General features: G+C 40.7%; 1 protein-coding gene across 1 annotated transcript in view; it reads left to right on the top strand.

Moving 5' to 3' along the window:
* LOC146809306 (myeloperoxidase-like) overlaps positions 1 to 23,179 on the top strand; it is a 184,145-nt gene extending 160,966 nt beyond the window's left edge. The window contains exons 9-12 of the mRNA XM_085614336.1: positions 9,017 to 9,269; positions 14,048 to 14,218; positions 17,740 to 17,977; positions 21,097 to 23,179. Coding sequence (XP_085470462.1) covers positions 9,017 to 9,269; positions 14,048 to 14,218; positions 17,740 to 17,977; positions 21,097 to 21,298 — 864 coding nt within the window. The 3' untranslated portion in view covers positions 21,299 to 23,179. The remainder of the gene's footprint in view (positions 1 to 9,016; positions 9,270 to 14,047; positions 14,219 to 17,739; positions 17,978 to 21,096) is intronic.
* Positions 23,180 to 23,655: the final 476 nt, after the last annotated feature.

Raw genomic sequence — 23,655 nt, 5'->3', positions numbered from 1 at the left:
CCCTGCTCCCTGTTTGACACCGCCCTCAACTTGTCTGCCACCTCCCGTCACCCCATAACATGCCTGAGTCTTGGACCTATGCTTCACATCACCACCCCCCCCCCCTCATTATTTTGCGCATAGCTACCTTGGGGAAAACTGTGTCTCTTGTCTCCCTACACTGCATCCATAACTGCCTCAGTACTTATATATACTCTGTTGATCTGTACTCTTCTTTGATTTACACTTTTATATATCTCTGGAACCGGTGCTATTCTGTTTATATATCTCAATTACATTTGTGTACTATATATTCTTTTTTGGTCTCTATGTACCTCATGTACTGATCTTGTTCCTACTCTGTAAAGCGCCAAGCTGATTGAACGTTCATGCTAAGATGCCATATGTATCCACCTCCTTGTGTGAATCTATGCATCTACTCTTCCTAACCTGGCAACCCCCTATCATATCTACCTCTGAACTTTCTGCATTCTTGTATTCCTACCGTCTTTTGGACACTTCTTTCATATAATTGTTACAGTGTATCTTTTTTAATGCTCTTTGTAACCCCGGTACGTGCTGTTATTTTGTTCCATACCCCACTGTACTTTGTTTGCATTTTTACCATTACATTTACCATTATAGATATATATAAAACTCTCTATTTACCTCATGTTATTATTGTGTGTTTACTCTGTAAAGTGCTCTGATACCTTAGGGTCATGTTCACGCTATATAAAACTCACAAATAAATAAGCACTAAACCTCATGTGCATTCCAACTCTATGTATAAACATCATTTGTAGCTCCACAGTAATATTCCTAGTTGTCAGTCTTTCCTCACCTGCTGGATTCCACACAGAACTCAAAGTTCACCAGTCATCAGCCCATCTGTAGTCTTTCCCTACTGTATTAACCACTATTTCCACATGCATGAAGCAGTGAGAACCATCACATTCTTGGTGTACACTACTTAAAACAACTGAATGGGTCTTCCAAAATGCCAAGACTGTAGCCACATTATTTTTCCAATGTATTTGCTATACCAAACTATTGGCGAATTTATAAATCATACATACAAGACATGCACATAATAAATGGTACAAAGCAGGGTAAAGTTTCCAATCTTACAATATTATCATACACTTGTCAAATTTATTAGAAGCAACAACTAACAAAAATATTGCCCTGTATGCTACCCCTAATGGTGGCATTGGCACCCTTCCAAAGCTAGGCTGGACTTCCTCTGACACATAACCCTCAGCATGGTCAAAAACGTCTGAAGAGGGTCCTTGCTCCAACCCATAGAGGTGATAGGATCACAGAGGTCAGAGACTGCACAACCCTATTGAGTATTGCTGCAGCTATGGAGCCTGCGGCTCAGACGCACCTTCACAGAGCAGTGAGTGAGAATGTAGTTCTGTGACTGGTGCACAGCAATTTGTAGTGCAAGTCAAATCTTTTCAGTCGTTACACATCTTGATGTTATTTCTGGAACTCCACTACGTTTCATAGTACCACTTTCCAGGAATAAATGATCATATTTCCCATGGAAGGTTAGAGTTCTACCTGACTGGTAATCTTTAAAGTCTCTTATAAAATTCCGCAGTTTTTTACCAGTAATTTTGTCTTCAATTTTATCCAATTTAAGTTGTACTGTTGTATTGAATTCATCCAATGCCTCTTGGGGGACCAATTTCAATAATTCATCACTTATTTTATTGATTTCCTCAAAAATCTTGGTACGATCCTTCAAAGCGTATTTAATTAATATACGCATCATTGTTGTAGAGCATTCTTTGTAATTACCAGCCCATTCTTGCAGCATCTCTGGGTCTGGATGTTCATACATGGGGACTGTATATATACGTAATCCTCTAGGTACACGTCCCACATCGATGTATTTCTGTAGGGATTCTGCTTCCCACCACTTGGCTAATTCTTTTTTATATAATTTTTCCAGTTGATCGTATAATGCCAGGATTTGTACTTCCTTATTGATCTGAACATATTCGTTACTGGATGCTCCTTGTGTTAAAGAGTCAGTTGTACCTTGTGTGAAAAAAAGTCTGTTTGAAGTTGCTTTCCGTTTTGCTTCTATATTAGAAGCCATTTCAATTGCACCCAACCTGGATACCAGCCTTAATTTTTAAACAGCAAACCCGTGCCTGACAGACCAATAGTAAAGTTCCAAGGTCTGACGGCTCCGTTCCGCTTGCCCCCGCTGCAAGGATTCAATCGTTACACGCACGGATCACCGAGCAGCGTACACCTTCGTGACGTTGCCTAATGAATCATGCTGACCGATGTTGCTTCCCTTCTTTCCCTTCCTTTTCTTTTTTGTTCTCCTTGATGTAGCATTCCTAAAACTGATTTGACGTGGAGTTATTGTACTTGAGGAAACGCCAAGTGGATTGTTTATACAACCTTTACTTAAACCCTATATTCGTACGTGGCATGCCATGGACTGCAGAACACAGATAATGCCCACTTGGGCTAACATGTTGATTCACATGATGACATTTGCAGTGTGTATTGATTCAATAATGCTATTGCTTGAACTTAATTGCGCTATGACACTAGTAATATTTGCCCACTGGGGCATTGACGTCTGTATCTCAGAGTATGCACTTTCTATTGTTGTTAAGACCACATACTATTTTGTAAATGGATTGATCTTTGTCTATTTAAATATTGTTCATAATCAAGGATACGCTAGATATTGACATGAAATGCACATTTAAATTTCATGTTTGGGTTGCAACTAACTTTGTTTTACACCACTGTAAAATGGCGCTCAGACTTTGAAAGCATATTCTTTCCTTAGTCCCATTTCTATTTTTGTTGAATGCGCATATGTAAGGAGGATGTGTTTGTATTGCAAGCCATACCGTGAACAAGCTTTATTGCGAAACGCGTTGGTTAAGGCTACGACTTTGCCTGGATTAAAATCTTGAATACAGCATTCCTGGGAGTCCTGGATTTCTTTTCGGGACCCTCGAAAAGTAGCGTTTTGGATTTATGGGGCTACCGGAGCCCATCCAGGACCGCCGTGCTTGAAGCTCCGCACTTCCAGGATTTGTGGGCTATATATATTTATATATATATATTCTTCCAGACTCCTCGTACTTCCTTTCGACGAACAGAGAGAGAGACGGACCCAAACAGGTAAGGCAGTAAATGTTGTTTATTGTCTCCCTCTGCGACGCGTTTCGAGCACCCTGTGCCCTTGATCACACGAGAAAGCAAACGTCCGCCATTATTTTTAAATGCTAGTTGTCCACCCACTGGTGAATCACATTTTCATAGACATAGAAGAATTATTGTTAAAGACAACCAGCATATTTGTTTGTGCATTGTGAAAATAATTCGCATCTCAGAAAACACATATAAATGCATACAAATTGCATATTTTGATCAGCATAATGCTGAAAATAGAGACAATTGAAAATAACTAAAAATGCCAACGCATACCTGTGGGTAAAAAGTGACTAAAGCCTATGTGATAACAAATATACAATAATAAATATATATTCAATAAATATAACATTATGATATTTGTGCAAAAATTCGCATTTGTGCAAATATGCAAGATGGAACATATAAATATAGCAGCAAAAAAGATAATTGATCTATTTCACCTATTCCTGGTGATAATAATTCTCTATTTCTTTGATATCATGACCTAAAATGTCATCATATGCAATGCACTTCCTCCCTACGTTTAGCATAGATAATTATCTGCTTGAATGCACCTTACAGTTATCAATATGTCTCTAAATATCCACCTAAATTAGGCTGAGTTGCAACATCTCATGTGTTTCTGTAATACAATAACTTATACTTGAGGTTGTAATGCGGATGCTACTGTTCCTATCATCCTATTCTCCTATTGAAACATGTGATATCTAAAAAGTGCTTAGTGCTGCTAAACAATTCTCCAAAAACATACTGTGTGTAATATAAAACCCATGGACTTAAAAAACCTAATCTAATTGACATCTTAATATTGATAAGAACAGCGACAAAAAAAGTAATACTAAAAACACCCATAAAAAGTGCTTCTGTATTTATCTAATAGATTTACATAAAAAAATAGTACAAAAAACGATTCCCTAATTAATACACGTGTAATAGATGAAAACTGATCCCTTATTCTGTTACGACCAAATGTACATGCAAAACAATCATTGGAAATATTGTTGACATACAATCACGAAATGGCAAGATGTTGATTGCTATTCATAAAACATTATGCATGTCCTCTGTGGTATTCAAACCATGGGGTACCTTACTGTCTAGATCTAAAATAATGCGTGTCTCCAATTTCCTTAGTAGTTTTTCCCTATTGCCCCCTCTCCTTAATGGTGCAATAGCATTTATCACGTAATATGTGAGGCAGCTTAGATCATTATTGTGTGTGGCTTTGAAATGTCTGGCGACCGGATCTGTACTATCATTATTAACAATCGCCCTGAGGTGCTGTAAAATCCTGACATGCACCTGTAGCTTAGTACTTCCCACATAACGTAAGCCACAGGTGCATGCCAGCACATAAACAGCATACTCTGTTCTACATCCGAAGCTACCTTTGATAGCCACCTTAGTGTCTGAAAATGGGACTGCATAATGCGTAGTATTAATGCCAAATTTACAGGCACGGCATGAGGAAAGTTTAGAAAAACCCTGCCTTGGTTTAAGCCATGTGCCTGATGAGCCTAATTCTGGGCTCATTTTAACCAATTGGCTCCTCATAGATTTCGATTTTCTGTAAGTTATTACAGGTAATTCAGGGAGTCTGTTTCCTAATATTCCGTCAGTAAGGACAATAAGCCATTTCTTCCTAATAATCGACTTAATCTTTCTTTCTTGTTTGTTATAAGTCGTAATTAGGCGAGGATTGTCCTCCTCTTTAATTGTATCCCCTAGTGTCTCTTTAGGTAAAAGTAACATCTCCCTTGGCCTTTCTTGTGCTTTCCTTAACGCATTGCTGAGTACTCTTTCGCTGTAGCCTCTGATGCGCATTCTGTTAAGTGCATCGTGTGTTCAACCTTCAAATTCATGGGTTGTGCTACAAATGCGTTTATGTCTATGTAGCTCGCCGTAGGGTATGCTCTCTATGAGGTGTTTTTGGTGCCCACTGCTTGCATGTAATGTGCTATTTCCTGCTGTGGTTTTCTGAATAGCGATGTCTCTAATTTGTTGCTAATAATCATGAGTTGTACATCTAAAAACTCTATCCTTGGATACTTATTTTGGAGGTAAAAACGAGATTGCTAGAGTTGGTATTCAAAGTTGTAATAAACTCTTGAGCTTCTTCCTCATCTCCATCCCAAACAATAAAGACATCGTCTATATAACGCAGCCACTGCCGCACATGATGCACATTGTGAACCCTTTTCAGGACCTGTTCCTCCCACCAGCCAACATGTAAACAAGCATAGCTGGGGGAGAAACAGGATCCCATCGCTACACCTCTAACCTGTTTAAGGGTTTCTTTTCCAAACAAAAAGTAGTTGTTATTTAAACACCATGTAATCAAGTCCAATAACATTTTGTTGTGCCCATAATATTCGACAGGTCTCTTGTCTAAAAAGAATTTGACAGCATTGAGTCCGGTTTCATGATTGATGCTTGTATAAAGCGACTCAATGTCTAAAGTGATTAAAATGAGACCTTCTTCCCACTTGGTGTCATTTATTTTGTTCAAGAAATCTCCTGTATCTTTAACGTAACTCGGTAATTTCTTCACAAAATCCTGCAAATAGTAGTCTACATATTGCGAGATGTGTTCACTGACACTGTTAATGGCAGAAATGATGGGTCTACCTAGTGTTGGCGAGACCATTTTGTGCACTTTGGGGATTAAATACATGATGGGAATAACCGGGCATTCAACGTGCAAAAAATTGAATTTGGTGGATGAAACCAATCCCTCTCGTTTGTATTGTGATAGTCGTTTTTTGAGGTCCTCTTTCGCCTTGTATTCTTTCATGTTAGTCCTCATATAACATTTTTCATCATTTAATTGTCTCATGGCTTCCGTAATGTATTCTTTTTTAGGCCATAAGACAATGTTTCCCCCTTTGTCTGACTTGTTGATGATTATTTCTTGATTGCCCCCTAGTTTTTTCATTAGTTTAACATATTGCATGTCCCTGTAGTTTTTCTTGAAATAATTTTTCTTTTTTGTGGCATGACATAATCATTTCAGATCTTCTGTCACATATTCATGGAAAATGTCTATTGCGTCTTTCGGCATCATAGGAATAAAGGTGCTTTTTGATTTGAATGGGCTTTCACCTGCACCCTTTTGTGCAATATCAATTGCCTGTAGTCTTGATTGAGTACTTAAATCAGTTGTCTCATTTGGTTGCTGAGTGTCATCTCCAGGTGTATTTAGTTCATGAAGGGTGAGAAGGGTCGAGGCATCTGATGCTAATAATGTTTGCACATTATCATTGCTGGATTCGGGAGTTGTTATTGTAGCTTGAACTCCTGCTTTAATAGTAAAGAATTTTTTTAACTTTAATTTTCTTATGAAACAAAATATATCAATTCGCGTGCTAGCGTAATTAAATGTACTTTCAGCACAGTAATTAAGTCCTAATGCTAAGAGCTGCTTCTCTGCTTCTGTGAGTGTGACCTCCGATAGATTTATGATGGTTTGATCATTTAACGCTGTTTCTTGAACCATTGTTGTTTTTTCTTTGGCTGTTTACTTTTGCTTTTTGCGCCTAGCTCTTCTCCTTGCGTTTCTCTTTTTTTTTGTTGTATGTTCCGATTTCTCGGACGGAGAGTCTGGCGTCGCTCCTCCGCTAAAAAATCGATCTCTTCACCCAGACTTAATACGGTTTTACTGTTTTGACCTCCTAAGTTGCTGTATTCAGAGCCTGATGTACTTATGAATGACTCTGTGTCTCCATCGGATACTTCCTCTACATGGCTTTGTTGTGGAGGTACAACAGGGTTTCTATTTGTTCGCTTGTCATCATATTTCAATTTCTTTGCGTGGTCAAACTTTTGCGAAAAGGTATATATTTGCCCCTGTTCATAGTCATCCTGAGCTCTGGCAAACTTATGTGCTTTACGTATTTTTATTCTATCTTCATGTTTACATAATCTTTCAATCATTTCTTTGCGGGATTTTGCTATAAACTCTTTCAACTCTGATCTATCCAGCTCTTCATTTATTTTTTCCATTTCAATTAGTAGTTTTTGACGATCTATCGCTGCATATTTAATTAAAATCTTTACCAGGTTCATGGAGGCTGTCAGATTGTTTTCTCCCCATTCTTTAAGCATTTCGGGGTTAGGCTCCTCAAAACTAGGAGCCAACATGATCCTGAGACCCCGAGTCACTCTCCCCACTTCTTCATATTTGGTGAGCGATCGATGTTCCCACCATTTGGTGATTTCCTTTTTGGACTTCTTTTCTAAAATCTTTAATAGCTGTTTGACATCCTGATTCACGATGCCTTGACTTCCTTGTGAGCCTTCTACACTCGGAATAAATTTAGGCGGGTTGCTAAACAATTCATCCGCTGCCGCTTCTCGTTCTCTTAATATGTCAGCAGACATTCTCTCAGAGCGAGTAAAGTCTTTTCCGCGGAAAACCGGCGTCCGCCGATCTCCTACTCCTGCCCTTACACTGTTGCCTCCCCTCCTACACAGCAAGCCGTATTACTCACCGCCGGGTAACGTCTTCAATGGGTCCTCCAACCCTGCTGTTGTCGATCGCCGACTGGCTCCGAAATATCCAGCTTTTGTAGGGGGCAAACCGCCAAATACTCCTCTTCGGAATCCAACTTGATGCGTGGTTGCATGCGGTTGCCTGCTTATGGGGTGGGGGTCCCATCACCGGAAAGCAACCACGTTCCGTGTAAACCTTCTTCCAGACTCCTCGTACTTCCTTTCAGAGACGGACCCAAACAGGTAAGGCAGTAAATGTTGTTTATATATATATCATCATGGTACGCAGATGTGGAGTTAAGTATCGTACAACTTTGTATTCCCATAGAAACTTACCTTCACAATATTTTTGTCCTTGATATTCTTGACACGGTATTTTGTCCAATTGGTATTTTTTCCTTGATATTTTGTCCAAACACCATGCAAGTGCACACTAAGATATTGTGCTGCTGAACAAAAGCCTGGGAGGCTTATAATGTAAGACAACACCCATGTGCCCAGCTGTGGTTTCTGGGCCCTAGCGCAGCCAGCACCTATGGTAACCCAGCAAACCTGCACATTTTTGAAAACTAAACACCAAGAGAAATCCAGGGTGGAGTGACTTGTGTGACTCCCACAAGGTTTTCCTACACAGAAGCCCTTGCAAACCTCAAACTTTGACAATAAAAACAAATGTTCCTCACATTTCTGTGATGCAAAGTTCTGGAATCTGCAGGGAGCACAAAATGTCTTATCACCTCCCATTCCCTCAAAATCGTACCTCACTTGTGTAGGTAGGGGTAGTGCTCGCAACAGGAAAGGACCCAAAACGCAACATGGACACATCATATTTTTCACTAAAAACTGACCATTTTTGTGCAATGAGTCTAGCTGTGGATTCTGTACCCTAGCTCAGCCAGCAACAAGGGTAATCTAGCAAACCTGCACATTTTTGAAAAACAGACACCTAGGGGAATCCAGGATGCAGTAGCTTGTGTTACTTCCACCAGGTTTTCCTACCGAGAATCCCTTGCAAACATTAAATCTTGACTATAAAGCACATTTTACCTTCACATTTCTGTGATGGAAACTTCTGGAATCCACAGGGGTAACTCATTTCCTACCATCCCTCTAAGTCTCTCAATAACAATGGTACCTCACTTAAGTAGGTAGGACTTGTACCTGTGACAGGAAAGGCTCCAACATGCAACATGGACACATACATTTTTTCCAAATGTGCTGAAGACAAGATGGAATTTCCCTGCACCCGCTGGACAGTAGAAGAGAGTGGGTGGGATGCAGGTAGGAAATATATCTGAAGATGAAGTAAAATCTGCCTGTCAACAATTCTGCTTGTTTATTCCAGATAATCACATTCCGAGACTACCTTCCTCATGTGCTTGGCGACAGGTATCAGAGGGAAATTCCTGAGTATTCTGGATATGATGAGGATGAGGACCCGCGAGTTGCAAACATTTTCTCCATTGCCTTTCGGTTTGGTCATACTTCAATTCCACCCTCCGTCTACCGCTTGGACAATAATTATAAACCCCTCGGTGACAATTATAAGGTTCCTCTTCATAAAACGTTCTTTGCCACCTGGAGAGTCATAACAGAAGGTAAAACACAACGTGTAGCTCTCAAACCGTGTGGTTTAATCTATTTTTCTCTCTCAAATGGCACTGTTATTGTTTGCTTTGGTGATGCCCAGGGAACAATTATAATGTATATTTATCTTAGAAACATTGGTGTAGTTATTAGGCGCTCGTTTATGATAAAGTCCTGCTGTAGCAGATAACGTACCCTTTGAAGTCTCTCAGTCACGAGTGAGGTTGGGTTAAATAGTGTGCTCTATGCAGAAAAGATGAAAGTTCAGAGGTGTCATTTGGCCAGAATCAATGAGGCAGTAGAGTGAACAGTTCTTTTCTCTGGCATCTCAGCAGGTAGTAAACAATACCAATTTTATTCAGTCCAGATAGTGTTATGGCATTACTTTACTCAACAATAAAGGGGGTTCTGGAAGAAAGGAGAATAACAATCTGCTACTACCCACTGGTTAAAACAAATGTGCTGAGGAACTATCTGGCTCCTAACTAGTTCATCATTCTGTCCGCCCTGTGCATAAGGTAGGTATTGATCTTCGTGAAGTCATCAAGACTATAGTGATCCCTGCGGTTTCAGATCTGTTGGCCATAGCTTAGAAACACACACAGCTGGATGTTGTAGGCGTTTATTTATGGTCATGTCTGGCATCTTGGGCATCTCCTTCGAGATGCATTTCTGTCTTGTATCCATTTAAGTCACAACCTGCAAATTCTCTTATTCACGGGAAATCTCTTGCAATATTGTGTGTACACATCTTTTTCCAGTCTATGGTCAGAAAGACTAACCCTGAACTTTGCCTCAGCACTGCCTGTCCATTTCCTGCTAGCTAGGTGTCAGACTTAGTTAGTTGCACTCCCTTCACTGTGTCATGTTTCTCATCTAGCAGATAAGGGGATTGCATTGTCTGAGAGCTATCGTGAACAGAACAATACTTGGAGGGGGCTTTAGGCGTGCCCTTTTCTCATGAATGGATTGCAATCTTGTCCATGTCACCTCCCTATTCCTGATACAATTGTTGTCCTCCTTATACTTCTGTTAATCACACCCAAATATCATTTTGCTCTCACTATGTTTTGATTGGATGGCATGATTCCTTCCACAGCTGACATCAGAGCTAGCGTTGCAGTCCATATAGGGATCTGTTTTCTTTCCTTCTCCTTGTCCATGCTATCCTTCTCTCACCTTGGCATCCTGCTGTCTTTAAGATTAAAAACTATCCTCTCAACGTCCAAGTGCCTGCCCAGGCTTCTCTGCTCACTGAGTACCACTACCTCCCACCATTGCATATATGTGAAAACATCTTAAATTCTTGTTTAACTATTTAAAATGGCCGCCAATGCGTGCACATGTGCCCACATGCGTGGAGATAATTTTTTAATGAATTAACCATTCAAAGATGGCCAGCACACTTGTGGGAGAATGTGAGGCAACCATTATGAATAGCTTTCATCAGACAAAATAAAATCCATAAAAGATGGCGCACCCTGCCTGCACAGCATTTGCCTAAGAAAACAATAAGCAGTAGAAAAGCAAACAATTGTTATAGGCGAGACCTGTTGTTTTTGCAGGTGTTAATAATATTCTGCACCTCCAAGCATGGCAGCCATCTCCACCCACTGGTGGTATGGCTTTTGCCTGCTTGAATGGAACACTCCCTGAGGGTACCATCCAGTGCTCTTGCCAACTGATTAGTTAACATCCCTGACAGTGAATGAGCCAGCTCATTTGCTCTTCAGAGCTCAAGACACAGGAATTTCTGTCCACACCGTTAAGGAGCAGCAGCATAGCTTACGAGTTTTCAGATTGTTTTTTTGTAACGTTTTCATGCCTTTATTTGGCTTCTGTGTGATATTTCAGAGTCTTGTGTGTGATACATTGAGTAACACTTTATTGCATGTAAAATAAAATAGTTACGTTTCTGTAGCGAAATATATATTTTACAAATTCGCCCATTTCTGCAATACAGTGGTCTAACAGATCCGTGACACCCCTGAAGTGTGTCTAACCCCCACATACACCAACAATAGGAGATGTATTAGAGGGAGAGTTGGGAACAAGAGGGTTAAATGTAGTTTTCCTGTTAGCATTGAAACCGTGGAAGTTTAAGTGGAAGACGGCTAAAATAAAGCCTTTACTTGGCTAAAACATAATTGGTCTTTCAACTTAATTGGGAACATAGGCAACCATGCTCACTCCCTCCCTAATCTAATTGGACCATCCGACATCACCTGCAGCCAGGACTGCTTTTTTTTTTTTTAACCAACAAAGTGTTGCATTTTGGGACTTTTCGTTTCGCCCTTTAACACTGCTAGGCTTTGAGTTACCAAAAAAGACCGAATCAGTTAATAGAGAAACTCATAAAAGCTCCTTGTTTACTGAACTTTAAGGCTAAGCAGAGCTGGAAGGGAGGCCTGCTGCAACGGCTGCTGCTGTCAGAAATGAGGTACGTGGGATGTTACAAGTGTTCACACAAATATTCAAACTAATGTTTGCCACCTCTGTGGCCAAGAGAGTCCCTCACCTGCCCCCGCTGTCTCTGCGTAGGCCACTCCTCATATTAATCTATATACAGTGTCACCTTAGCCGACCTCACACCACCCACTCTGGCACACAGAGGCCTCTCATTGGTCCTCTCCTGTCTCTAAATGTCACCGTCCCTTCCAACTCCCATGAAGCCTGGAGTGGGCTGCAAGGTTAACACAAGTCCAGGCCCATAAACGACAGAGGAATACAAAAGCACTCTGCTCTTAAAAACCTTTCTCTCTCATTCACAGTTGACTAAGATAATTTGACACACCGGAAGCTCAATCACCTGGATTATTTTAGAAAGCACAGACCAGCCAGGTCCTTGCCAATGAGACTTCTCAGTTAAGTAAAAGAGACAGATTCCCTTCATAATCTTAGAGACTCAAAGTGTGATCCCCACACATCGCCATTTGTCATATTGTAGCCTGTAGGTTGTTTTTCCAGGTCAAAGCTTAGCAGAGGTATAGCCACTTGGTCAAGGTTGTATCAGAGGCTTCAGACCCCGTAGCTGTTTTGTCTCTGCACTGTGCATGGCACCTACATGTTAGTGCTTCATTCTTTTTATCTGTGGGATACCCTTTTAAGGACGATTAATATGTGTGTACAGTACATAAAACTTGACTTTCAAACATCCTGGAAAATGAAAGGATCTGTACTGAATGGACTATAATATTTTATGGATTTTATGTTATTATTTTAGCAACACTTGGCTGACTTGGCATGACAATAAAGTAGCAGATATTGTGTTGATTGTTTTGAATCAGTGGATTTGTCATGATGATACCAGACCAAGATTATCAAACGTGGGTTCAAACGGGACAGATATGCATCATATTTTGAGACCTCCGCCTCATAAAATTATATTCAATGACTCCAAGTAAAACTCATTTATATATTCAGGGCCTCATTACTATGTCAGTCGGAAAGCATTCTGACCGGCTCTTTGTCGGAATGGTTTCACACCGACTCGAGTTTGTAGAGTCTGGCCGACCGATTACGATGTTTCCGAACACTGTTTGGTCGGACTCCCATTGACTTCAAAGGGAGCCCATGTTCTGACCGACTACACAGGCTCCCATTGAAAAAAAAGGGGTGGGTGCGGAAAACCTTGCACCCTGGGGCAGGCACCCCATGGTGTCTGCCATACTTTGCATGGTAGCAAAGAGGGGACCCATGGGTACCCCCAGGCCCTTACCAGAGGCCTCCGAGTGAAGGGGGGCCTGCTACCGGCCCCCAAAGTCAGTTTCCGACAGCCGATCCATATCAGACTGACCGAATCGGAAAGACTGTCGGAATATGACATCGTAATTGGTCGGTCGGAAATGTGGTCCGTAGACCTGTGCAATCTGGCTCTGACCGATTCGGACTCTCCGAATGCTGGTCAGAACCGATTCCGACTGACCCACTGACTACATTGCATCATAACCAGAGGGTCCGAAATGTTTCCCACCGACATTGTAATGAGGACCCTCGTGTTTATCCTAAATATTTGTCATGGACCTGCCCTGCTATGCCTATATTTTACACTCTTATCCTAGATAAATTTAATAGTAGGACATAAATGAGAAAAAAAAGAAGGGAGAAAGTATTTGCCATATTGCCATTTTTAGTTGTTTCTTTATTGACATGGTATTCAATTATTAATAGTAAGTACATTTCAATTTATGTACATTTAAATGTTTATTACTTATGTTGTATTTTTGCTTGTTTGAATCTTGATAATTATTTTCTCCATATTAAATAGTGGGTAAAATATGTTTTAAATTGTACAGGAGAGACAGGTTAACCAAACATTTATACTTAATAAAATACAGAAGAATTGTGTACACAATCTACGATCACAAAATTCTAAAACATAGATATATGCACACATAGGCCCACCAAAGGAGCTTGAGTAAATATTCTTTGCTCACAGTACAGAGAATCTCAATCAACCACAGTCCAGTCTTTCCAGTTGCTGCCCACTTCCACAAAATACTCATTAAGAAATACAGAATTTGTATTTTATCATAGAAATTCAATCTTGCAAAGTGAAAGCAATGGCCTAGTTCCTTAGTTCAATGATGCTTAGTCGGATGTTTTGTTCATTGTCTGTTGTCTGTTCATGAGGTACTGGCCCTCTGCTCATTGTCTGTTGTCTTTGCAAGAGGTATCAACCCTCTGCTCATTGTCTGTTGTCTTTGCAGGAGGTATTAACCCCCTGCTTGTTGTCTGTTGTCTATGCAAGAGACATTAACCCTCTACTCATTGGCTGTTGTCTTTGCAGGAGGTATTGACCCTCTGCTCCGAGGCCTGTTGGCAAATGAGGCAAAGCTGAATATGCAGGACAAGATCCTCAGTGACGAGGTGCGGGAAAGGCTCTTTGAGAGACCTCCAAAACTAGGATTTGACTTGGCTTCTTTCAACATGCAGCGCGGGAGAGATCACGGGCTTCGCGGTAATAAGATATTCAGCTTTCCAATAAGAAAACAATACAATACAACGTATTAAACCACAATCCCAATTGTTATGTATAGAAACATCACACACAAACAGTCAATAGCATACCATACCAATCAAAATGATCAATGGTCTAGTTAAAACATATGGTTTCTCTTCGTCACAGTTTTCTATAAAGCTATTTTTAGTGGTGCTGTGTAAACATATTGTAATAGAAAACATGAATGTCACTTTCGTATGATTTTTTGTCATCAATATTTGAGCATCTGTGTTTTGGGGGAAAAGAAGAAACTTCTTCGTAGTGGGATAGATTACAGTGGAGGGGTGTAGACTGAAGTGGAGTCCGGCAGATTGGGGTAGATTGGAGTGGAGTGTGGTAGATTGAGTGGGGTGGGGTAGATTGAATTGGAGTGGAATAGATTGGAGTGGGGTAGATTGGGGTAGATTGGAGTGGCGAGGGGTAGACTGAGAAGAAGTGAAGTGGGGTAGATTGGGATAGATTGGAGTTGAGTGGGGCAGATTGTAGTAGCTTGGAGTCGGGTAGATTGGAGTGGGGTGGGATAGATTGGAGTAACAGTGTGGTAGACTGGGGTGGGGTAGAGTGGGGTCAATTATAGTGGGATCGATTTGGTAGGTTGGAGTGGGATAGATTAGAGTGTACTTGAGTGGTGGAGTGGAGGAGGGGTAGATTGTAGTAGAGTGGAGTGGGATCGATTGGAGTGGGGTGGAGACTGGAGCGGAATGGGGTAGATTGGAGTGGAGTGGGGAAATTGGAGTAGACTGGGGTAGATTGGAGTGGAGTGGGGTAGATTGGGGTAGACATAGGTGTAGTGGTCATGGGAAGATTGAAGTGGACTGGGGTAAATTGGAGTGGACTGGTTTAATTGTATATTGTGGTAGATTGGGGTGTATTTGGGTGAAGTGGGATAGATTGAAGTGGAGTAGGGTAGATTGGGGTGCATGTGTGTTGGATTGGGGTAGATTGGAGTGCAGTGGATTTGGGTAGATCAAAGTGGAGTGGGATAGATTGGAATGGGGTATACTGTAGGAGGATAGATTGGAGTGGAGTTGGGTAGATTGAGTCGAGGGGGTAGATTGGAGTAGAGTGGGGTAGATTGGAGTGGAGTTGGGTAGACTGGGGTTGATTTGAGTGGAGTGGGGTAGATTGGAAAGGAGTGGGATAGACCACTTCAGAATTACAAAAAATGTGCTTCATTTCTACTTCCTAAATTCTGATATATCCTGAAATATCAGCACTGTGCATTTACAGACATTTCCATTTTGTTGTGTGCTAGAAAAAAGCATTTTCTTTCAGAGCAAGATTGTCACATAAATTCTCTCACTTTGAAGTCAGAGAAAGAAAAGTCAACACCAAGCTCTCTCTGAAGATGGAGCATGACATTTGACCTGTGTCTTTGAGTGCACAGCAAATGTGACAAGATAAATAATTGATTTAACCGCTTGTTTAAAGAAATTGAGTTAATGAAAGAATAGAGTAAACAGAGTTTGAACCACCGGAGGGACAAATTCCAGCTGGACAGCCTAAATCAAATAAAGTCAGCAAATAAAATACAAGCAAATGTGAGTTACAAACCACAAATCCAATGGTCAGCAATGGGAAGAATGCATTCCCAGGGAAGCTTTCAGAATGCCCAAAAGACGATGTTAGCAAACCAGACAACTGCGCTGTCTAGTAGGCTTTGACCTACAAAATGATTGCTTGGAGAATCCACATCAGGCCTTCATTTTCCCTTATACACTGAGAGGTGAGGTCTGACAGGTCTACTAGGTACAGCCCCAAAAGGAACCCTTGCATTGGTTGTGTGTTCTGCACTGCAGCACACATGTAGTGCTTTGTTGCAATACAATGGGCCCGATTCACTGAACTAACTTAAGACAAAATCCTAAACTTACTACCATTTTGGTATTCACAGAAGGCACTTACTCATTTTGGTATTCACAGAAGGCACTTACTCATTTCGGTATTCACAGAAGTTAGGAGTCCTAACTTTAGGACTCCTAAATGCCTCCTATGAATACCGAAAGTCTTAAAATTAGGATTTTTCTCAGTTTAGTAGTAGTATAGTTAGGACTCCTAACTTTAGGACTCCTAAATGCCTTCTGTGAATACCGAAAGTCTTAAAATAAGGATTTTTCTCAATATAGTAGTAGTAAAGTTAGGACTCCTAACTTTAGGACTCCTAAATGCCTTCTGTGAATACCGAAAGCCTTAAAATTAGGATTTTTCTCAGTTTAGTAGTAGTAAAGTTAGGAGTCCTAACTTTAGGACTCCTAAACTGAGAAAAATCCTAATTTTAAGACTTTCGGTATTCACAGAAGGCATTTAGGAGTCCTAAAGTTAGGACTGCTGTGAATACCGAAATGAGTAAGTGCCTTCTGTGAATACCAAAATGGTAGTAAGTTTAGGATTTTGTCTTTTAGTCCTGTGAATCGGGCCCATTGTTTTTTAATAAACAAACACATTTGTTCTACCTTTGTCTGCTTCAACTCCCAGTCTGTCTAATTTAGTCATCCAGGCTTTGCTTTAAAACCTACAGGTGCTTGCACTCACCCGTTCCGGTAACATCCTCTTGAAACAAAGCACAAAGCAAAGAAAAGTACAGTTTGTAGTAAGAAAAGGGCATCTTTGCAGCCCCAAATACTGTTTAAACTGGGGGTTAGATATCATGCTTACTTTACACCAGTGCAAATGCTTAGTAATTCTGGGCCTCAATGTTTTCACCTTTTAGGATCTTTTGCTAAGCCATAAAGCACCAATAAGCAGCCCGCAAATAAGCCAGCAAACTGAGAAATAATATTTGCCTTCTGAGTCCAAGTAAGACAGTCCAAAATTGAAGCAAAAAGAAAAATAATTATATTATTACTTCTAACACCGTGATTACTAGTTATGTAGTACAGGGTCGTTTTTACTGCATCCGGTAAATTCCTAAGCCTTTTGTTGACATATTTACTCAGTGTGGTAAATGCTCTTCATTCCCAGTTATATCCCTGGAAATTAGGCATAAAATGCAGATGTGGTATACAACGCACCAAATTCTAAATGTTTGGCCTCTTCTCTGGCTTTATTCCACAATCAATTTTGTCAGGTTTAACCTGCCAACATTTTTCAGGGGAAAATTGAACAGGCAAAGGAATTATCACATCCATAAATTCGTAATTACTCCATGCCCAATCCCTGTGCAAACTCCTGTTTACTTGCACTACCAAAGTCGGGACATAGGTCTACAATAAAAAAGGAAACAAAATAGCTTGTTTGACACTAGCATTGAGGCACGTTCTGCAGATCTTTGCAAAATATGAGATAATCTTTTGAAAAATATCCCATCAGATGGGAGAGAATAGAGAGAACACGTGGTGGTAGTAAACCAAGGAGACAACCTTCCTGTTCAGGAACTATCTTGTTTCGAAGGAGGATGTGCATGTCCACATTCTTTAACTGGTTATTAAGATGCTTGTGCTTCTACCATGACATCCATATCTTCTCCTTGTTTGTTTCAGGCTATAACTCTTGGAGAAGGTTCTGCAATCTCTCGGCCCCTAGAAACCTGCTGGAGCTGGCCTTGGTCCTGAAAAACACAGAGCTTGCCAGAAAGCTTCTTGAAGTGTACAAGACACCTGAAAATATTGACATTTGGCTTGGAGGAGTGGCAGAGCCCTTTGTCAAGAACGGAAGAGTTGGACCCCTCTTATCCTGCCTTTTAGGAACGCAGTTTAGGAAAATCCGTAACGGAGACAGGTAATAATAAATCTGAAACCCTAATGTGATATCCCAGACTCTATCTCAAACCCATTATGCTATTTAATTAATATGCAATTGCCATGGTTTACTAGATATAAAGGTGAGATCAGTTACTGGAAATAGCCTTAAAAATTGCCTTTATTCAATGTTCTAAGAGCATTCCAACTTGCAAAATCCAAGTCTGCTTGGAGTGATGCACTTCCCTGCTCTGCTCCTGAATATACATGTGAGGGTCATCTTTAATATAAGCCAAATGTACCGCTTCCATGCAAGTTCTGATTCTGCCTCTTCTCCACCCTCAGTAGCAAACCTCTACTGGAAGGGCTACCACCTTGTTGACTCCGGATGGTCAAATCAATCCAATGTTAGTAGTAAAGTAGTGGTAAAGTTAACTTTTTAACATTCACTTTGAAGAGAGGGCACACATTGTGTAACTATTTCTTCCTCAAGTATTTATCAGCAATACTGTTATCATTACATCACTTAGAGCCAGATGTACGACCATTGAATTTTGCGATCCGCAATTTGCGAGTCACAAAATTCAATGTACAACAGTGTCTCAGCCACTGTTTGCGATTCCCAATGGGGTCGCAAATTGCATGCCTCATGAATGATAATGAGGGTGTCGTAATTTGCGACCTCATTGGGAATGGCTAGCCAGGTATGATGGCCTGCTGTGGTCAGCAGACCTCCATCTCTGGGACTGCTTTGTCAATAAAGCAGTTTTATTAAAATGCAGTTCGTTTTCCTTACAGCAAAATGGGCTGCATTCAAAAAAGAAAAATGAAACTTTTCAGTTTCATTCTATAAGGCCAGGCAATGGTCCCTAGGATCACTGCCTGCTCTTAAAAAATATTTGCGCACCCATTCACAAAAAGGAAGGGGTCTTCTGAGAAGGGTAGTAAACTATGAGTGTTTTGCGACCGCAATTGCGGTCGCAAAACAATCATACAGTGGGTATGGACTCACTATTAGGAAGGGACGCCCTTGGCACGCCCCTTCCTAATAGCAAGTTGCTAACCATATTTTGCGAGTCGCTAATAGATTAGCGACTCGCAAAATAGGGTTCGTACATTATGCTGACCCTTTTGCGGTCGCAAAGAGGCCGAAATCCCCTTTGCAACCGCAAAAAACGGTCATACATCTTGCCCTAAGTGCCATATTATGACTTTGGCGGTGTGGAAGCAGGGCCGCCATGCTGCTATGCTGCTCCCATACTGCCAAATCCAAAACAGACCAACCACCAGATTATGGCTTTTTTAATTCGCTGGTGGACAGTTATTTGGCATTCCCATGACAGTGCCTTTAAAATAGACAACGCAATGGGAACGTCAAAGCATGTTCCGGCACGGACTGAAATGCACAATGTTGTGCATTTTGTTCTATGCAGGAACATGGGAGTGAATGCAAACAGGGGGGTACGTGCACCCCATGGCACAGAGGCACCTTAGTTTCCTCGCCACCACACTTTTCATGGCGGTCGCACCCTATGAAAAGTGGGGTGGTGAGGAAACTTGTAATATGCTTGGTGGAGCTGCAGCAGCCCCACCAAGCAAATTGCGGCCTCAAGACCGCTGCGCCACCGCCAGGGATCTCTGATCCCTGGTGTTTGCAGTGGTCCCAGGGTGGCACGACTGCCCTGGTCATAATAAGGCAGCCGCAAGACCACTGTCTCCACGAGTCTGGAGGTCTATGGACCGCCAGAATCGGTATAAGCTCCTTAGACTACTGGTCTAGAGTATAATCCCTCATTATGTGTCTGCATATTAGTATTCCTAGGGGGTAGACCGCTCCAACAAAAAGCAAGTTCTACTTTGTTCCCACAGCCACAATTCCAGGTGTATCCATACCTGATAAAACTGCAGCCTGCAAAGACAACGGACTGCTGGTTGATGACAGTGCACACCCCACCCGATCACATGCAACACCACTGGGTGTGCATTCAAAGCAACAGCCACTGGCGTAACATTAGCCACCGCAGACCCTGCAGTGCGGAAGGGATGGGGATGGGGGCCAAGCTCCAGGGGGACCCTTACAGCACTGTGCATGGGCAGCTGGCCCCTGGCCTGAGAGTTCCTGCTTGGGTCCGAACTGTGGAAGGCCCCCACCTTGTTCTTTGCAGGTGGCCCCCCTCAAGTTACTTTAGGCCACTGACTACAGCCAGTATTTCAAAAGCCTGCCCAGCCCTCTGACGCCATCTGGAGGCATTGTACCGCCCTGCGGAGCCACGTTGTACCTATACTTCTCATTTACCATCTGTTCAGAGCAAGTGATAAATTAGAGTTGAAAAGGACCGACTATTAGACCGATATTGATGATCTACATGAGTGAAAGTCACTGGAAACATTGAGCCTGCATTGTAATGCCTATTCCGGGCCCAACAGCTCATAGCACCGGGTGTTTGTGGTTGAAGTAACAAATCAGAAGAAACAATCACTGAGAAAGCCAATAGGTCTAACTCTCATGTACTGAATGCAAATATGAAGACAACACTGCACACTTAGATAACACGTACCAATATTCATGGGTAGACAGGTAGCAAACATGTAGGAGGAATGCATCCATGCAGAAATCGTAGACGCACAAGAAGCATGCTCACATTGGACACATACATCCTACAGGCATATACATCCAACACCACAGGTGGAAATGTCCACACATAATACAACTATAGAGTCAGAAAATCTATCTGTTTGGTTTGTTATTTGGAAATTGGAAAAACACATGCACATGCACATTTTGGGGGAAAGTGTGTATCTCATTCGCAGCAATTTTTATGTTTTAAAATAAGGGTTCACACGTTAGAGGCTGTACAGTCAAAATGAATCCTATTGAAAAAGCTTTGATCTCTGTGAATTACAATATTTTCTTTTGTTCTAAAACCAGACAGAGTGGAAACATCATTCAACTAAAATAAGGGTCTACACCTCAGAGGCTTTATTGTCAAATGAATCCTAATAAAAGAGCGTTGATGTGTGTGAAATACAATCTTGATTGTTCATGCTAGAATTCTGGAAAGTATTCTGAAGGTCATTTGACAGTCATTGCATTGATGTGACTCTTTTACCTTTTGGAAATAGGGTTAACACTTGCATTTTATTATTAATGTCCCCCAGATTTTGGTGGCAGAATCCTGGTGTTTTCAAGGACTGGCAACGCACTGCTCTGGGGCGTGTCTCTCTTCCTCAAATAATCTGCGCGAACACCGGGATCACGCACGTGCCAAAGGATGTTTTCAGGGCCAACGAGTACCCCAAAGACTTCATAAGATGTGACAGAATAAGTCAACTGAACCTGTCAGCGTGGAGAGAAGGCTAACATAAAAAGTTGGATAAAGCCATTGGTCTTTTCCAACCTGGAATGTTCTTTCTTGTCTTGTTTTACAAAGTCTTCAGAAATGTTTTCTTGAAAGACGTAGCGAGATTCAAAATGAATTTGCGGGATAATTTTCCCCACATACATTTTTTCTCTCCTTTTCATGAATATTTAAGTGTCACTCTTTACTATGAGCAGTATGAAAGTGAACAAATGTAATTAATCCCTGGTGTGTAAAACTTGTTTTAGCAGTGCGGCCTTCATATTTCACTGACTGTTTCATTAGTATTCATGGCATGCCATCAGGATAAATTGTCACATCTTATGAAAAGTTCTTATCCGGTTCGTGAAGCCACCATGCCTACAATCTATTCTTATTTTTTTAAAGTGAAGAATGGACATGTAAATGCACACTCAAAGGCGAAGAGGCATATAGCTACATGGGATGCATGCAACGTAATGTGAACAAATGTTTTATTCTGTGTGTTGTATGGCAGCTTTGTTTTGACATATTGACTAGGGATTTCAAGTCAAAACTGAGTTCATTTAGACTTGTAAAATACAACTGGCTTCCACATAGTGCATAGTACCACAATTAATTAGTGCTTGACAGAAAGGTATGATATTATTTGTTATTAGGACTCTCTTAAGTCAGAACATGTTTGTGCTATGTAAAACAGTAGCCAGAACATAAGAATAGACCTTGGTTGTGCCCACAGAGAGCAGTCAGCCGATAGGTCTTACAACCCTGGTTTAGGTGCTCTCAGTACAACAACACTGGATATATCTGAAGGCTGACCTCAAGGTCCTGAAGGTACCAACTGACCTTAACAGGCAAGAAGTAAAGGGAATTTTTTCACCAGGCCTCATGGAAGACTCACAAATTAAAGATTTCACTTCTTTGGACAGGAAACCAATGGGGAAAAGGTGGTCCCTTTTCAAAAGGCATTTTGGTTTTTTTTCCAAAGTCAGTAGTACTAAGGGGCATATTATCAAGGACGGCGTTAACATTATCGCCGGTTTAGCGGCAGAAAACTGCCGCTAAACCGGCGATAATGGGCTTGATAATATGCCCTTGAGAATTCCCATAGAAGGCCATGTTGACACCAGACCATGCGCTTCTATGGGAATTCCCCAGGGCATATTATCAAGCCCAGAAGACATCTATCTGATTACCAGTCAGTCATACACACACATCAGTAGCAATTGCTTAATTTTCTGAGCCACCTTACTTTCTTTTGAGTTTAGGAAGAGCAATAACCGGCACTAAGTGTCATGAGGGAGACAAGTGTTTAGTTGAAGTTTTCATGCCATTTTCCTGCAGTACTTGTGAAATTCTTTGGTTCTCATATAATTTGAGAATAGATCATGAAGCATCTAAATTATGTCATAAATAATGGGTCTCTGTGGTAGGAGTGCTGGTGAAATTGCAATCAGCTGACTAATGAAGTCAACTACATTTTCCAATTAAATTTTTTTTTTACTTACACGTTGCCTGGTCATAAATGTAAAGTTTCCATATTAACCATATAGCAACATGAAACATAATCCTCTCGTTGTTTGACCTTCCAAAATGGTTTAAATTTAAGATTGAACTTTTTAAAACCATTTTCTAGGAACTAAGATAAATATTGCTTTATAGGATAGTAATGTTACTAGAGACGTATAGTTCACAGTCAATTGTTTTTCAACTATTTGCAATTATCAATTGTTTTTAAACTATTTGCAATTATTATAATTATGCCTATAAGTATTTTTAGTATTTTTGATTGTATTTAATTGAAATAAGTAGTATTTGACTGCATACAGTTCAGCTTAAAACGAGACTTCACATAAATAACAAGTTCAGATATGATTAGCCATTATTGTTTACTTTCAGTAATCATGCCCAGTTGTACCATTCTAAATTAATTTCATATTGTAATATTGATTTAACATATACAATAAAAAAATAAATATGAGATAAGTGTTTTTTAAAGACAACAAAATAACTGACAACTTTGGTGAATCTGGTAACCCTTCCAAAGCGTGGATGACTGGTGATAAAGTTGGTACAATTTAAGAACTTCAACCCTGAAGGTCTTGCTTGTAGTGTGCCCAGGCAAGTTATACGCTCTTGATGCAGAATGAGTGTCTTACATGTAAGTACAACACTCATAAAGAATTAGTAACATTTTAAAGAAAGTGTGATATTTTCATCTGTCTCAAATAAGCAAGGTAAAGCATGAATGTTTTGTATTTGTGTCATCTGTGTCTTTTAGCTGGGCCTTATCCAATTTCCTTGCTTAGCTCTGTAGGGTTTTACACTTTTCTTTAAGTCAACTTGAGATTTATTGGTCCTTTTTTGTCTGTGCAAATTC

Source organism: Triturus cristatus, chromosome 7, assembly GCF_964204655.1.
Source record: "Triturus cristatus chromosome 7, aTriCri1.1, whole genome shotgun sequence".
Taxonomy (NCBI): Eukaryota; Metazoa; Chordata; class Amphibia; order Caudata; family Salamandridae; genus Triturus; species Triturus cristatus.
This window is presented reverse-complemented; position numbering and strand designations above follow the sequence as displayed.